At 39.7% G+C, this 17,367-nt stretch overlaps 1 protein-coding gene and 1 non-coding gene across 4 annotated transcripts; both read right to left on the reverse strand.

Annotated features, from left to right (window-relative positions):
* Positions 1 to 1,711: 1,711 nt before the first annotated feature.
* On the reverse strand, positions 1,712 to 6,736 carry LOC122029594 (protein ULTRAPETALA 1-like). 3 transcript variants are annotated; one of them, XM_042588650.1, is made up of 5 exons: positions 6,521 to 6,648; positions 5,888 to 6,448; positions 5,379 to 5,598; positions 3,699 to 4,023; positions 1,712 to 2,177 (listed from the first exon to the last, which is right to left on the reverse strand). In XM_042588650.1, the coding sequence occupies exons 3-5, from the start codon at positions 5,584 to 5,586 to the stop codon at positions 2,003 to 2,005; spliced, it is 708 nt and encodes a 235-aa protein (XP_042444584.1). In that variant the 5' UTR covers positions 5,587 to 5,598; positions 5,888 to 6,448; positions 6,521 to 6,648; the 3' UTR covers positions 1,712 to 2,002. The 3 variants fall into 3 exon arrangements, with proteins under 3 accessions (XP_042444584.1, XP_042444585.1, XP_042444586.1); XM_042588651.1 differs by having other exon boundaries at positions 5,714 to 6,448; positions 6,521 to 6,556; XM_042588652.1 differs by lacking the exons at positions 5,888 to 6,448; positions 6,521 to 6,648 and adding an exon at positions 6,652 to 6,736.
* A 6,455-nt stretch (positions 6,737 to 13,191) lies between these two features.
* LOC122030648 lies at positions 13,192 to 13,297 on the reverse strand. The gene has a single exon (XR_006125518.1). It is a non-coding gene; the product is annotated as a small nucleolar RNA R71 (small nucleolar RNA).
* Between the last annotated feature and the right edge of the window lie 4,070 nt (positions 13,298 to 17,367).

Raw genomic sequence — 17,367 nt, forward strand, 5'->3', positions numbered from 1 at the left:
CTAACGGCAACAGTAAGGTAGTCCCAAGGACGGTTCGGAAGTTACAACTGTTTGCTCAACACTTTGAAAAATATTGTCTCTTAATTTTAACTCGGCGGTTACGACAGTTCATAATTATCGGTTATAGCTTTATTCAAGATTATTATTTATAGTTTAAAATATTTAATAATTTATAAATATGGAAAAATTAAAAAAACATTCAGATTTATTTAAGTTGTTTATGTATTCTTTTATAAATAAAAGGAATTAAAGTACATCTAGTCCATTAGTTCTTATATTATCAAAATCTTCTTGTCTTTTGAAAATCATATTCCTATATATTCTTTTTTGTCATTGTCCAATCATCAAGTAATTTGAGCTTCTTTCTAAAATGTCAAGATATTAACTTTGAAATTAAATATTTACTCTATAGCAATGATTGATACCGAACAAATTAAATCTTTTTACTATAATAGAGAGGATATGGTAACTTTGGATTTTCTTTTGTCATCATTATATAATATATAATTATCCATTTCAATAAAATTAATATATATATATATATATATATATATATTCTCTCAAGTTCTAACTCTTGAATATGACTTAATTATCTTCATTGTATAGCTCATAGTAATAATATTTAACCATTTATTACCTGATTGCAAATTGAAGATATAATGGAAACTCATCAAAGTTATATACTTGATAATTTTATAAATCGTTTGATAATAATTATATATATACAATTTAATCCATTAGTTATTTTACAAACAGGTTATTGAAATATCATAAAAATGTCTCTATAACCTCAATTAAGTTAGGTATTCAATGGATAAAAAAAATAACAACATCAATGAGTAACTTACAAAAATTAAATAAGATTAATAAATTAATGATTAAAAATATAAATTAATTAAAAATCTAAATAATGTTACAATAAAAAATTTAATAGTTTTACTGTCATATTGTGGACAAGTCTGATTCTAATAAGATTATATTTGAAATCTGAATGGTGGATAAAAACTTTTGAAAAACTTTCAAATGAATAGAATAAAATTCGAATAAATAAAATACAATTTCCATAGTTAAACAAGAATTAACAAAAAAAACATAATTTGTAAAAAAATGCTAAAATAAATGTGTAGAGTAACTTATAAAAAATATATATTAATATCTAAAAGTAATAAGATGCAAATTTCATTAGATGATAAATAAAAGAAATTAATGTGTGTTGGATTTTGGAAAATGATTAATTATATAATAAGAAATTGAAATTTTATACAAAGATAAAAAAAATATTTCAAATATTTATATTAATATTATTTTGAATATAAGTTGATGGAACAAACTTCAACAACTACAAAAGCTTAAATTCGATAGCACTAGGAGCCACAGCATCTTAATTAAGTCATAACTATTAGCTTGTGCATGATTCTCTACAGATTAATCCACTATTTAATTATCATTTTCCACAATTAATTACTGTAGGGGTTACACTGACTAATTGGTTGGTAGCAGACCTAATTCATTTCATCTAACAAGAAGACGTTCATGTCATCTGTCAGAGAACATAATCAAAGACAAACCATCGTAATCAATTGGTAAACTCAAACTCGTAATTATTAAATCATATAATAACAACTCTACCATTGTGCAAATCTCCCTTTCTGATAATTTATTTTTTAATAAAGGAAGCAAAGGGTACCAAATAACACACATGCGAATAATATCTGAATAATCAAGAACGAAGAGACCTTGTAAAAAATGTACCAAATAATACAGATCCCTTTGGCAATGTTCCATACATCGTCCATAGCATGAAAAAAGTAAATATTATATATATAAATATAAAAGAAAATTCACGTTTGGCAAATCTCTTAGCAGTCATGAAATCTGGTTGATCATTAAAGGGGGGAAAAAGGGAGATCTGCCTCTGCCAAATCCAGTCTGGAAGAACAATGGAGACAATTAACCTATTGATGGTGAAACGGTTAATAAATAAGAGTTTGTGGAGCCAACTTTAGCTTGTGGAATTGCTAGTGAAATCAAGACAGGTCTGGCAACTGCAATCAGAGAAACGACAAATGTCACACCCGAAACACACGCATGTAGTACACCCCTTGCATGAGGGAGAGCGCGAACATCCCCTTAGGACTTTGCGACTCGCTCGCTCCTCTTCGTCTTCACAGGTGATCCTGGTGCAAGAGATAATGTGGTATAAGAATCCAGAAAACATAACAATGCCTATACTAAGTTCATCAGGTCACAAGAACTTCACAAATATGGCAAACGTTATAAAGGATATAAATGCACACGGAAACAGAGAAAGAACAATGTGTTGAAGCTACTCATCTTTGAAGAATAACCCAATGCCAAAATAAATGACAGCCAAAGAAAAGTGATTTGTAACATGGACAAACATGATTTGCATGACAACAATGACGATTTACAAGCAGGGTCTTCGCGGACTAGAGGATGGACCACAAAGTTTATTAGTTGATTTGAATGGACCCCACCTGTATAGCAGGTGGGATTCATGTAAATCAACCAATCAATATTGTGGTCCAGAGGATCTGTTCTCGACGATTTAGCCTTGCATCATCATCATTAGTATTGACATAGTGCATAGAGCTCAATGGCAAAGAAGCATTCATATAGCTATATCTGAATATAGCCGAATCCAAATAGTTGAGACCAACATGACTTCTAGATGAAGATGACGAGGACATGAGAAATTGGTTGTATCATATTGGAAGTATTAATCAAATTGAGTTGGTACATGTATGAGTGCATGCGTGCTAACATTCAAACAGATCTAAAGAACCCAGATACTTACAACAAATTTTAGTTCTATATAGTAACACACATAGATAAATGCCATTTAATATAAAATTCAAAACCTCTTGTGCAATGAAATGTCACAAGCTCTCTGATTGGCACATTCCAAGCCTAGCAGTTCAAATTACTAACCTACATATTCTGTAAATATTAACTGTGAAATGCATGTATTCTTCAAAAACATTTGGCATTTGGAATGTTGGATACCTCTGCTAACTGAGATCTGATACATTCACTTATCAGTCAACCAAATTCTATATATATATATTTTTCTTTTCAAACAAACATCTTATCAAATCATATGGATACTTGAGCCCTTGCCTCGTGTACTGAATTCTGGATATCATATTTGAAATCTTGATTTTCACAAATTAAACTATCACCAGATAATAATATCAAGCAATTTGTACCTTCTAGGTGCATCACAAGCGGCTAAAGTTCTTTAGAAAAAAACAAGTAGGGTAACAAGTTTGATTGATACAAACATATAATGGAGATCAGATGTCTTCTTGCCTCTGTATTTTCACCTCAAGAGTAAGAACCATAGAGGCCATATGAAATCAGAAAATTATGAAGTTTGTAAAAAAAAAATGATCTATAGGTACCTACAGAATTGAATGTCCTATAGAGGCCATATCAAGTCAGAAAACCAACAATCTGTCTTTGAAATTTCATTTTGGAGGAAAAAATCAAGTATCTTGAAATTGGCTTCATAATAACCATTAATAAGTTAGTTGTTTTGGTCAAATTAACATTCATAGCTAGCTTTTAATGCAATGATTCTTTAAGTGTCACCTTTAAACAGTCTGACTCTGTATGGTTGTTAATAATTGAGTGGATGAGGAAGTAACTACTTGCAAACAGCATAAGATTCTTACCTGTCAAATGCAAAGTTAGAGCATTCCCAATTTGTATTTCTCATGGCATCGTGATAGCTGCGGCATTCTTCTTTATTACGCAAACGAAACCTACGTTCCTTCTCACATCTTTTACAACAAATGAATTCATCACGGTGAGACAGCCGTCCATTGGAACCTTTATGTGAACCATTAGCACTTTTTGATGCCTGGTTGTAGTATTTAAGCAACACTGTTCTTGAAAGTGGAACCTTGTCTCCTTTGACTATGATCCACACATTGCTTTTCCATTTCTTTGCAGTCTCTCTACCAGAATGCTTCTCAAAAGCAGCTGGTGTCAATTTATCTGACAATCAGAAAGAAGATAACTAGTACCAGTTGTTGCAAGAACAGCATAAAGTGGAAATTGTTGATTGAAGATTTCATTAGCCACATTACTTGAGACGAATAAACTATGTCCATTACGATTGAGTTTATTAAAGTTACATTGATAGCTAGGCAACTTTTACTGTGTGAATCATCCATGTTACATAAAAGTGGACAATCTAAGTAGTAATTTAGAAAGCATTGAATTCAAAAACCACCAGCTAGCATGTTTATGTTCCTTCAATGCTTTGGCATAAAAGCATACTCAAACAAAACCCTTTTGTAAGGCAAATAATTACTTCATTTGAAGTAAATAGATGAGCAAGAAGTCTTTTGGGTCTTACTAACACAAGAGCAAATTTGGAGAAAGTTTTAAAAGAAAAATGGTAAGAACTCAGAAGCAAATTTGGTAAATTCAATAAAACAATTAAGCTTCAATCCATTGGTAATCTAATTCATTCTATGATACTATCCTCGTACTGTATCCCCTAATCCTTACCTCAAGAAAGGATTGCAAAGGCATCTAACTTCGGGAATTCCTGTACAATATATTCTTTAGTTATCTTATGGAATGTTTAAATGCACATCGCCATGAATGCATTGGGATACACTACCGACATAACTAGAAAATGGCTGCAAGCTGATACGCTATACTGCTTTCAACAAAATCGTTGAACACCATGGTCATGGAATATTGAAGAACAGAGGTCGTTACAAACTAATACTGCAAACTTCATACCAAAGCAAGACCAAAAAGTTCACATGATGGAAAAGAAAGAATAACATAAATGAACATTATCCTCGACTGAGTTCAGCAGAAGAAAATGCGACTGAAAAAGGACAAGGAGAGAGTCTTCTACAGACTTTAGCTAGATAACACATGTTGTATTAATTGTCATCCAAAAAACCATGAAACCAGGAAGCACAGAGAATGGCGATCGAAATGTTAAGATAATAGATCTGAAGTCAGACAAATACTCAACCAGACAGACCAACTGAAGTAGACACAAAAAGTAACATGACAAATCCCAGAAGGACAGATAAACACTGCATGCAGACGAGGATATATAATTAAGTCTCCATACGAACGAGATAAAGAACAACTTGCATGGGTAGCAAATAACAATCATGCGTACATGAACGAACTTATCTCGAGTTAACAAGCACAGTCCAGAAACAAATAACGTGTTTCATGAAAACTGGATCTTCCTCTTTCGAAACAAGAACCAGCATTTTCATGGGGAAGGACATTATCTTAATCTGCGAGCTTGCCAACATTTACGAATGGAGCACCAAAACCGGTCAAAAAAAAACGCAACAAATCATCCAACTCACCTTCTTGGCATCCCGGAGTGCACTCGCAGCTGATCTCGAGATCGCCGGAGGCGAAAACCCTAAGCCGCCCAACCGCGTCCCCGTACCGGTGGCTCGTGCACCCGCACAAAACTTCGACGAAGTCGGCGCCTTTCTTCAACCCGCTCATCTCGCTTAGTTCCTCGTCGGCGAACAAAAAGGCGGCCTCTCTTCCCTGACCACTGGCCATCTCTCTCGTCCTCTATAAGAAGAAAACACAGAAGCCGCATCAAAGACGCTTTCTTTAATACAAAAACCACGAGCGTAAGCGTAAGCCCAGTGAAGAACCAGATGGGTCCAGGCGTCTCGAAACTTACGAGAAATAAGGAAGAGAATCACCCAAAATGCAATTCGAGACGAAGAGAATTAGCCAAAAGAACAAAAAGGAAGAGTTTTGCAAGGTCCGCGGGTGGAGATCTAAGATTCTTAGGGCAGAATGACGTCGGGAACTGAAACCAGATGCCGAAACCTCGTCGGCAGAAAGAACTCACAGAAAAACAAGCAGGAGAATAGCAAATGCGCCGCCTTTATGCGCCGGAGGGCTACTGCGTCACGGCACGAACCGAGGCCCTACTAGGAAAAGGATCCATCGAAATGAACCGCATCAAGCACGCCTCCACCTAATAAACCGATGGGAAAAAGGAAATACAACACGGCTCGCCCGCCTCTCAGGCTCTCCTTCCAGAACTCAAATCTTGCCCATTGGAGGCCCAAACTCCTCTCCCTCCGCTCCTCACCCCACTGTGACCTCCGTCAGAGCCTGCCGCCAGGGGGAAAAATCTTGAGTTGTAACGCAAGTGAGCGAGATGGAGGGGGAGAGAGAGGGAGAGACGGAGAATGGTGTTCCTTTAATAATAAGGACAGAGGCGTCGAAACTGGAGCACAGGAGGAACACTTTGGGAATCACACAAAAGGTCCGCTTGAAATTAACACTGCTATTGTAATGTTGTGCGTTGAGCTGGCATCAGTCTCCAATCTCTTGCACGACATGACATGAAGAACCATATCTTATCTGTCCGTGATTGATTGAAGCGTTCTTCGAGAATAAAGTACTGCAAAAATTAACCTCAAAGATCAGTAAAAAGACACGGCCTTTAGTACCCGATCAACCTCAGTAAACTCACTTTATCTATTGCCATCGAACTCCAAACAAGAACAAGCTGCCTCGGTTGCAAAATGAAGTGGAAAATATAGTTTGGAATTGAGAAGAAAAGAAACGGAATAGAAAGCAAAATGATAAGGAAAAAGTCCGTACTTCTCCCCTACTGCTACAGCACCAGTGGCCCCTGCTATTGTTGTTGCCGATTTTGGGCCACAGCAAAGTTCATGCCTTTATTCTCCTTACAATCATCATTCACAAGAAAGAAACAAAGTCAATAAATGTTACTTATTTTCCATCAAAATACGAAAAATAATAATAAGTCACAAAGATTGATTACATAAGATAAGCAAGAGCCTTACCTGTAAATTGAACCAACCTAAACGAAGGCGACTTCACGCGAATCCGCGTGAAGCCTCCTACTCATTAGTTTAGTCTGCAGGGATGTTACCTGCTCACCTAGAATTGTAATTTAGAAGCGTGCCTAATTTCCAGATGAGTGATTTCTACGGTTGGTGAGCCACCAAGGTTGAATTAAAATGTAGAACCAATTTATAGGACGACTCAAAGAATGACAACGAGAACCATTGACTTCCACGTCTTTTCCAACATGTAAACTTAATTCCCCCTTTTTTTTCCTCCATTTCTGACTTTAGATGATGTCCTTGTTAACACGGTTTGCGCAAGAAGAACCATTAATCTTCTCCGTCACCAGCGTTCTATTCAGTTAAACAATGCCCCTTCATTAGATCAGGATGATTCTGTATAAGAAAGATATCCGATCTATCCATCGAAAAATGCATGCTTATTCCTCACTCTCTCTCTCTCCCCGTCAATCCTGGTGTTAAAGTACATGGAAGCGTCAGAATGAGAAAAAATTTAGAGTTTTTGAGCAGGCAGAATCTGTCCTTGTACGCTTGGATTTCATCATATTGCTTACCTTGAATTAGCGCACCACTGATCATCAGGATGTATTTGACGATATTTGTGTATATATCTGCTAGTCTTTTTTTCCGCTATTCCTGGTGCTCATCTTCATTCATGTAAGAAAAACATACGTAGACCTATAACATCTATAAAATGCAACGCTAGGCCTCGAATATAAAATAGAAAAGATTAGGAAGGGAGTACGTGGTGAGCACTACGGGGATTGATTCCTAGAGATGCTTTCTTGGGACCAGGTTGGTATGTCATTTGCAGAATGCATGCAAGAATGAAACCATGACCAAAACTTTTCCTCAAATTTGCAAAGTTCGACGTTTGTAAGATATCTAGCATGTACTGTTAATAGCCGTGAGAGTAGTAATCAATTCATAAAGACAATGCAGCGGCTACTGTTAATAGCCGTGAACAACTGTTCAAGGCTTCAAGCTGGTTGATAAGGAAAGTATTAGAAGCCTTCATGCTTACTAATAGTCATATTGAGATGGAGGTTAAAATCAAAATAGGTCAACAAAATCATCTAACCTAAAATGAGAGGATACATCATTCAACTCGGTTAATGAAAGACGAGAAACTTCTTCATTCAGCTTAACCTATAACCTATCTGAGACAAGAAGATTCATCATTTCTCTTGCCTTGTCGACCTGACACTCTACTCATCCCCCGCTCGACCCCGCTGATCCGATGTTTCACTCATCTCCACTCGACCTCGCTGACCCGATGACCTACTCATCTCTGCTCGATCTCACCGACCCGACACTCTGCTCATCTCTACTTAGCGCCACCGACCCAACACTTGCTAATGTCCACGCGTCCTCACCAAACCAAGTCTTACTCATCTCCTCTCGGCCCCACCGACCGAACACTCTTGCTTATCTCCTCTTGGCTCTATCAATCTGACATCTTTCCCTTCGGCCCAACTACACGAGTTGGTTAATAGCACGTGGGATAACACAAGGGTTAGCACAACACGTGGATTAACATAGCACATGGGATAACACGTGGAGCAACACGTAGATTGTCAGAGCACGTGGAATGACATGATCGATATAGCATAACCCTACACGATCTTCTATAATGCAGGTGGATGACATAACCTCGGAGGTATGATGATGTGACACTTTCCCTACCAAATATGACATCCCATGTCCTTCTGTGATTTATAAATGGAGCATGCTCCCCCAAGTAAAGGAACACACACTTAACCACTCACAAACCACCACTAACATCTTCTTTTTACAATTCTTCTTTTCCATCTCTTTTGTCAAAGACTAATTTGAGTGTCGGAATAGCTAAGTCAAGACACCCTTAACCTCTATTCCTCTTTCTTCCTCTTCCTCTCTCTCTCGAGTCTTGTAGGCCATCCTGACGGTCCAACTCCTTTGGTGTCCGACAACATCATCAACTTCGAAGGTCTCAAGTAGGAACAAATTAACTTCGTATATGGGAACACTGAGTTAAGATCCTATATTGAGACGTTAAGATGGATGAAACTGAAAAACCCGCCACCCTCACCATGACACATGAGGATTTCAACAAGCTTGTTGCGGCTATAGTATAGGTGGTATTGTAGAAGCAGCAAGTTGTAAACCCTTCGTCTTTAAAGATGTCTTCTACATCAATTGAGTTACCTCAAGTGCCATACTGGAGGTCGCTATGACCGACTGAAATGGCTCAGGCTCCAATCTCGACTACTGCTGGAACGTTAGTCAGATGCAAGCGGTCCCTAAAATCTTTAGCAAGAAAAACACCTCCTCGAGACCTTTTACAAGATAAAGGGTCTTCCACTAATAGAACGAAGGACTCCAGAGGCATTCCATTTTCCAATTGCATCCTTGAAGATGAATTGACTCGTCATTTTTTACTATCGCAATTTAGGGAATACATAGGAGAATCAGACATAGAAGATCGCTTGTGCCGATTCGAAAACACAGTCTTGTTGCATTAGTATACTGATGGTATAAAGTGTCAGGTTTTCATGACGATGCTTTCCTACTCGGCTGAGCGATGATTTAGCCTACTCCTAACCTCTTCCATCTTGTCTTTCAAAGATTTCAAGATCATCTTCTTACATCAGTTCACCAGTAGCAAAAGGTACCATAAAACTCCACTCAATTCATCTTTCCTAAAATAGAAGCCCCGAGAGACCTTGAAGGAGTATATTCAGCAGTTTAGTTGGGTCTCTCTGGATGCCCCTTTTGCCACTCCCGAAGTATTGGTGAGCGTCTTCTCTCAGGAGCTGGTGGAAGAGAATTTCTTTCGATCCTTGGTGAAGAATCCCTTGATAGATTTTGGCAACTTGTTGAGTCAAGCAGTTAAGTATGTTAATGTGGATGAGGCCCAATTCGTTAGAAGAAAAGAGGTTAGTGCTCTGACCCTTGCAATCACTTAGTCCACCACCCTTGCAAAATAGAGTCACACCCAGGCCATCAGTAGGCATTGACTTGAGAGGGAGAGAAAGTGTAGGCAATAAAAGCCACTTTGATGCCGACTGGGGAGTCAGGTCAATGGCTCCCTAAGAAGATGGGTCATTTTTGCACTTTTCATAAGTCGAGAGGTCATTCTACCTAAGAATGCCACCAATACACTAGAGAACTCCGCCAAGTTGTTGAGCAGTGTTCGTTGAACAGAAGCTCTCTTCTCCAAACCACTTGGCCTTCGAGTAGTCATTCATCCCCCGATCTTTCTTTGTGCTCTCCTTCTAGGGTCGATCGGCGAGATAACACTCCCCGACAGCCAGATCGGCTAGTCTGTTCTCCACCTAATAGATCCCGAGAGACATCTCGATCCACCAAGAGGCCTGTTGAGACGAAATCAAAGATAATGACCCTCAAAGGGATATCCATATGATCTTTGGATGCTCAACAGATGGAGATTCAAATCTGGCAAACAATATCCATGGTCGGCGGCTCAAGAGCTATAGCGTCAGCACCAAAAGAGGACAAGAAGAAGGCACTCAAATAAGCTTTGTGCCTCGAGATTTAGAGGAAGTGGAGGCCTCTCATAAAGATACCTCAGTAATTTGTATGACCGTAACTAACTATAATATGTTCAGGGTTTTAGTTGATACATGCAGTTCAGTTAATATCATCTTTAAGAAGTCTCTTAATCAAATGCAAATAGATAGAGAAGAGCTTCGACCCATTGTTACTCCCTGTTTTGATTCATTGAACGTGAAGTATAGTTGTTCAGTCAAAATCATCCTCGCAATATCTTTGGGAATAGAGCCCCTGCTACAATCATGACACACCTTATTCACAATAGTTGATACATCCTCTACATATAATGTCATCTTAAGACGAACGACCTTGAGTTCATTTCAAGCTACAAGCTGTGGTCTCCACCTTCCATCAAAAGATGAAGTTCTCCCTAGGTAATCAAGTCGGCAAAGTCAAACAAGACTAAGAGACAACCAGAAAGTGTTATGAGGAGATGGTCAAGATAGATTTGCATAAGACCCAAAGAACTCAAGGAACTAAAGTACAAATTGTGCAAGATATACCCATGTCCTGATTGATAGATGAGCAAGAAGAGATACAATCCATCCTGAGTAATGATGTGCGTAAATATTATGATCATTTTTACATGTTTTAATGCACATTCACTTGCTTTATGCATATATATTCTTTGCATGATCGTCTCTTTTATCATATACTCATCATAAATACTCTTTTGTTTGGATATCTTCTCTTTGTTTGATTTTGTGTTGATAGGGACAACTTTCAGAGCAAAAACAGCGATTCTCGACACACCAGAACGAGGTAGAGAACACGACCGTGCAACCTCACACGACCGTGTGGCCAAACAACAGAAGAGAAGTGCATGGTCGTGCAACTCTTGCACGGTCGTGCGGCCAACCAGAGACATATCTTTGCATGGCCGTGCAATCCTGCACGGTCGTGCCCCCCACGACCACAACCAAGCAGTGCATGGCCGTGTCCCAGGAGCCGAGCCCCAGATTCACATGGTCATACCAATTGGCACGACCGTGCAGCACGACCAGAGACAAAAGAAGACACGGCCATGCCATATTGGCATGGGCGTGCAGTGCGGCATCGTGCCTTAGCCTATAAGAAGGGTTTTAACCCTTCCTCCCGAGGGGGAGCGAGCCATCAAAGGGAGAATCACCTTGGTGCCATTCCACGCCATCCAGGACCTCCGTTCAGCGATCCTTCATTACCACATCAACTCCAGAAGTAAAGGATTGGATCTGAAGATCACTCGTCGTCGTTGGATAAGCATTCTTTTCTCTTCCTCTCTTCGTGTTCGAGAATTGTATACTTAATTACACTATGTCTTTGGGTTTTTCTCCGGAGCCCATGGAGTAGATTCCTTGTTCTAGGATAAGAGAGCAGTTGTGGATTGATTTTGATGTAAGACTCATATTTATGCCTCTATTCATTAGATGATTTAACTTGTTTTGTTTCAACTATTATGCATGTTTGTTGCGTATTAATTGATTGTGTAGGAATTGCTAATCTCGTAGAGATAGTATCTTAGATCGTACACCCGAGGGGTTCTAGTGACAGGGGTAACCTGTTCACGGACATCTAGGGTACTTCCTTGAAAGGAGAGGCAACTTCTCCACAAGGAAGTAAAAGACCAAACTAAACTCCTTATTTCTATCCTTAATGACACCCATTAGAGTTGTGTTCTTGTGATCTACCGAGGCGTCCTAGTGACAAGGGTTAACCGTAACAGGATTTCATAGGGATCTTTTCTATTTGGTACTTAAGGATAGATGCTTTAGCTTCCAGCGAATGCATGTTGATGGACAATGAGTAAAGAATAAAATGTGATACATCAATACCACCACAATGAAACCGAACTCCTAAAACTCTTCATAAACCAAGTTAATTACTCTCTTTTCACTAGTTCTCGTTTCTGCTTCCCAATCTCTTTTCTTTAGATAACTTACAACCATCGGTAGTTTAGCTAATCCTAAGTGAACCATCACTAGTGCTTATAACCAGTTCTCGTGTGATCGATAATCTTTATTACTGACGACGAATCCGTACACTTGTAGAAACGTAACAAGTTTTTGGCGCCGTTGCCGAGAATTGCGTCTATAACATTATCGAATATCATATTAGATTAGATTAGACTTAGTTTTTTCCCTTTATCTTTCCTTTTTCTAATATTCTTCATTTTAGAGATAAATAATTTTATTTTTATTTTTCTTTATTTTCTGCTTTTTTATTAAAACGCCTAAAAAAATAATATTATTTCACTCTTTTCTTTACTATATTTCATATCTTATTTTTGCATACGAAGAGCTAATCTTTCAGGACAACTTCTACCGTTCGATCCAGAGATCGATAGGACTTTCTTGAGAAGAAGAAACTTACAAAAAGCATTTCAAGCAGCACAAGAATTTTCAGAGATGACTGAAAAACTATTGAAGGATTATGCAGCATCTTATGCACGAGGGGTTTGGTCTAGCATCACTTGACTGCCAATCGAAGCCAAGAATTTTGAAATCAAGCTTGCAGTGATCCACATGGTTCAGCAGAATTAATTCGGAGGAGGATCGCACGACGATCCAACCATCACTTAGAGCTTTTCTACGAGATTTGCAGTACTATGAAAGTGAATGGGGTCCCTCCAGAATCAGGCAGATTACTTCTTTTTGGATTCTCCCTAAAAGACAGAGCCAAGCAGTGGCTAAATTCTCTTCCAACAAACAACATAACGTCTTGGGAGCAGTGTGGAAAAAATTTCTGGACAAATTCTACCCGCCAAGTAAAACTGTCCACATGAGGAATTTGATCACAAGCTTCAAACAGATAGAATCAGAATCATTATTTGAAGCCTGGGACAGATTCAAAAGTATGCTGAGACAGTGCCCCCATCATGACCTTGAGAAATGGTTAGTTCTACACACATTCTACAATGGAATCAACTATCACACGAAGGTATCCCTCGATTCTACAGCAGGAGGAGCATTAATGAACAAGAGCCTTGATGAAGCTAAAGAGACCATAGAGAATGTGACACAGAACCACCATCAGTGGGCAACCGAAAGAACTGGTAGTTCTTTCTCAGGGAACCAATAAAAGCGTCAGGAAAATTCGATGTAGATGCAGTCACACTCATGTCTGTAAAGCTGGACACTCTGACCAAGAAGCTTGAGGCCATGGGAAACAACATGACCAATGCAATAGTTTATGTTTGCAAAACTTGCGGAAGTACAGATTATGCTCAAGATACTTGCCCCTAGGGCCAATACAAGCACAGATAAACCAACTTGAGCAATGCGATGCGATAGTCAGTTACAACCAGAAGCAAAACAATCCGTACTCCAATACATACAACCTTGGATGGAGGAATCATCCAAATTTCTCATATTAGAATAATCAGGCCCAAGGGCTAGCAAAACAAAGCTATCAACCTGGGCAATAGAGCTACCCATCTGGACAACAGACATATCAACAACAGCAACCTTCACAACTGTCCAGAATTGAAAAGATGCTCGAAGACACTCTCTCAGAGCAAAAAGAGATGAAGAATGAGATTAAGCAATTGACTCAAAGATTGGAAAATTAAGAAAAATATCAGAAGATGCAAGACAGCCAGATAGCCCAGATAGTCCAGTCTTTCTCAAGGGCACAGGGAACATTTCCAAGAAAACCCGATATAAACACAGTGGAACACTACAACCGAATCGAGTTGAGGAGCGGAAGAACTTTGGGAGACCCCCAGACCACTACTTAAAAAGGACCTGACTCAGAGGAAGAGCCCTCTCCCCTAATGCCCAATCAGATCCAGAACAGGGATAGAGAGGAGATCACTTAGAAAGTTGAAGGAACTCTTCAAATTCCCCCCACGAAGTCAGACAATTCCTTTCTCCTCAGAAACTAATAACATCCCAAAAGGATGAAGAGTTCAACCGATTCCTGAAGAAGATTAAGGAAATTTGCGTAAAAGTACCACTGATAGATGCACTGCATCAGATGCCAAAGTTCACAAAATTCTTAAAGGGTATTTTATCTAACAGGAGGCAGAAGGACGAATTCGAGACCGTAGCATTAATAAAAAATTACAGCGCTCTACTTATGGCAAAGATTCCATTGAAACTTCAGGATCCAAGGAGTTTTTCCTTACCTTGTAAAATTGGGTCTGAACTTATACAGAAAGCTTTTTGTGACTTGGGAGCCAGCGTTAGCCTACTTCTGTACTCGTTATGTAAGAAGCTGAGACTTCAGAACATTAAACTGACTACTATGACATTGCAATTAGCTGACCATTCATGTAGATACCTAATGGAAATAGTGGAAGACGTGCCAGTAGAAGTAGGCGGATGCATCATCCCCACAGATTTCATTATCCTGGATATGGAGGAGGATCCCAAGATACCGATCATCCTTGGAAGACCATTCCTTGCCACAGTTGGAGCCCTCATTGATGTGAAAAGTCACAAGTTATCCTTGGAGATCGACAAAGAAAGGATTGAATTTGATTTATCTGATTCTTCTATCAGCGACCCCTCTTCTCAAGGAAATTCTAGCAAGATGAACATACACAAAGTCGAGGAGTGCAGTTTCCATGAGAGGTCCCCTCCAGCGAGCAATAAGAGGTACATTTGTCCTACACGAGCGAAACTAAAAGTGCAGACTGGAGCATTAACCCTAGGAGGAGAGCCGTGCTTCCATGGGTTTAGTCCACACTAACTGAAATGGAGTCGAGCTAAAGACCTAAAACAAGCGCTTCTTGGGAGGCAACCCAAGGGGTTTTCATTTTAGTTCATAATCCCGTTTGTCGTTTTATTTCTCTAGTAAGTTCAAGTAGAGTACTTTTATTATTTCTTTATTTTTGGGTATTCGTTTTTAGGATGTGCATAGCCTCCACGAGTTGACCGTGAGCGTTTCATGGGCATGGAGGCGTCATAGGAACCAAAATGGCGAAAGGCTAGTCACCGTGCGCTTAAAGGAGTTGACCGTGTGACCCCACATGACCGTGCGAAGCTGACAGAGGGACAAAGGCCACGGGTCGTGTAACCTTGCACGACCGTGTGGCCTGTGTAGAGAAGAGAAAGACACCAGCTGTGCCAATTGGCATGGCCGTGCAAGAGAACCAGTGGAGAAAGATACACTGGTCGTGCCAATTGGCACGACCGTGCGATCAATGCAGAGAAGAAGAAGGCACGGGTCGTGCAAATTGACACGGCCATACGACTTTGGCCGAAGGGAGAAGAGAGGGGGTCGTGCCAATTGGCATGGTCGTGCAGAAAAACCTACCTACCCAACCGTGTCTATTAGACACGGTCGTGCCCCTACCCATGTGCGCCGCCCACCCCTCTAAAAATCCCTAATCTCCTTCTCTCCCAAAAGTCTTCTCCTCCCCACTACACCTCATCAAACCCTAATCCCCACCTCTAGAGTTCATCTTTACTTAGATCTACATCTAGATCTAACACTTCTTCAAGCCACAAATCCCGAAAGAGAGAAGCAACTCCCCTATTTTTCTTCCTTCTCCTCCTCTTCCATCCTCAAGATCCATCTCCATAAGTAATTCCTCAAAGTCTTGCACATTATGTTGCAAATATTGAAGAGATTTCGTCGAGGAAGCGGTGGATCTAGCAAAGGAGATGTGTCGGTAGGCGACAAAGGAAAAGGGAAGACTTCTTCTTCAAAAGGCAAAGGAAAAAGGGTGGCACGCGACGAAGATAATAAAAACGAGTTTAATATTATTTTTAGAAATCATGAACATAAAGCTAGATATGATATCCTTGTCGCTAGAAAAATTATATGCACTAGATATATGGATCCCACCACTTTGGATATGTTAGGAATTATGGATGACGTAAATTGGATGATTAGTTCTTTAAACCGGAATGATATTATGTACGCTCATTCACCGACTTACCCCCGCCTAGTCCTTGAATTTTTGAGCTCGATTGATGTTAAATTTTCATTTTGAGGATGACTACGTAAGGCTCATAACTTTTAGGATGATGAATAAAGAAGTTTGGTGGACTTTTAGTGATTTTAATAATTATTTTGCTTTACCCATTGGTGGTGCCCGTGGATTTGATGATGAGATTAGATGGAATGAATTTTGGACGTCAATTACTGTTGGATCGAGACGTGCTAGAGGGGGGGGTGAATAGCACTCGTGGCTAAATCGTTCGGTTAAATCGAAGAACTATCAGAGTTTAAAAACACGCAGCGGAATAAAGAACAAATACACACAGAGAGACACGAGAGATTTTACTTCGTTCGGAGCCTAAGGCGACTCCTACTCGAAGGCCCGCGATCCTTGATCGCTTCCGGTGGGCAACAACTATAAGCTCGTTAAAAGATTACACTTATGAGTACAAATAAAAGCTATAAATATTATACCGACAACAAGAGATGTTAAATCTGAAGCTTCGGGTCGTCGGACACTTGTAGCAGCACTTTGGAACGTCTTTTGGAGCAGCACGTTGATGAAAGATCACTTGGTATTTCTTGTTCTGGTGCTGCTGCTCGAGACCCCTTATAAAGGGTGTTCAAGGCGCCTTGAAGCCCTTCAAGGCGCCTTAAACAGGTCGAGTCACCCGCGGAGATCAGCACAGACTTGGTCGAACTTCATCCAGTTCAAGGCGCCTTCAGCCTACCCAAGGGGCCTTCAACCTTCGACTTAAGGCGCCTTGAACTCCATCTAAGGCGCCTCCAACCTTCTGCGCTGGCTTTTCCTGGTTCGCACCCGAGGCGCCTCCAAGCTCCATGGAGGCGCCTCGGACACTGTTCATCCGAGTTGTAACTTGCTCCTTTGTTCCTGCAAAATGTGTTAGTCCCAAACACATACCCTGCAAAACAAAGTTAGCACAGAAACATAATGAATGATAATAATGAAAGTTTTGACAACATTCGAACTGTCCGGGTCTGACTTTGGATTTTCGACCGGAAACCCTAGGTCGACCCGACGCCTACTGTTCCCTCTACAGGG

The sequence above is a fragment of the Zingiber officinale genome, chromosome 10B, assembly GCF_018446385.1.
Source record: "Zingiber officinale cultivar Zhangliang chromosome 10B, Zo_v1.1, whole genome shotgun sequence".
Classification (NCBI taxonomy): Eukaryota; Viridiplantae; Streptophyta; class Magnoliopsida; order Zingiberales; family Zingiberaceae; genus Zingiber; species Zingiber officinale.

Coding starts and splice junctions, on each gene's coding strand:
- LOC122029594 (XM_042588652.1), bottom strand. CDS start 5,586: ATGGCCAGTGGTCAGGGAAGAGAGGCCGCCTTTTTGTTCGCCGACGAG. Junction 4,024..5,378: donor CACTCCGGGATGCCAAGAAG/GTGAGTTGGATG, acceptor TCTGATTGTCAG/ATAAATTGACACCAGCTGCT. Junction 2,178..3,698: donor TCTAACTTTGCATTTGACAG/GTAAGAATCTTA, acceptor CTCTTGCACCAG/GATCACCTGTGAAGACGAAG.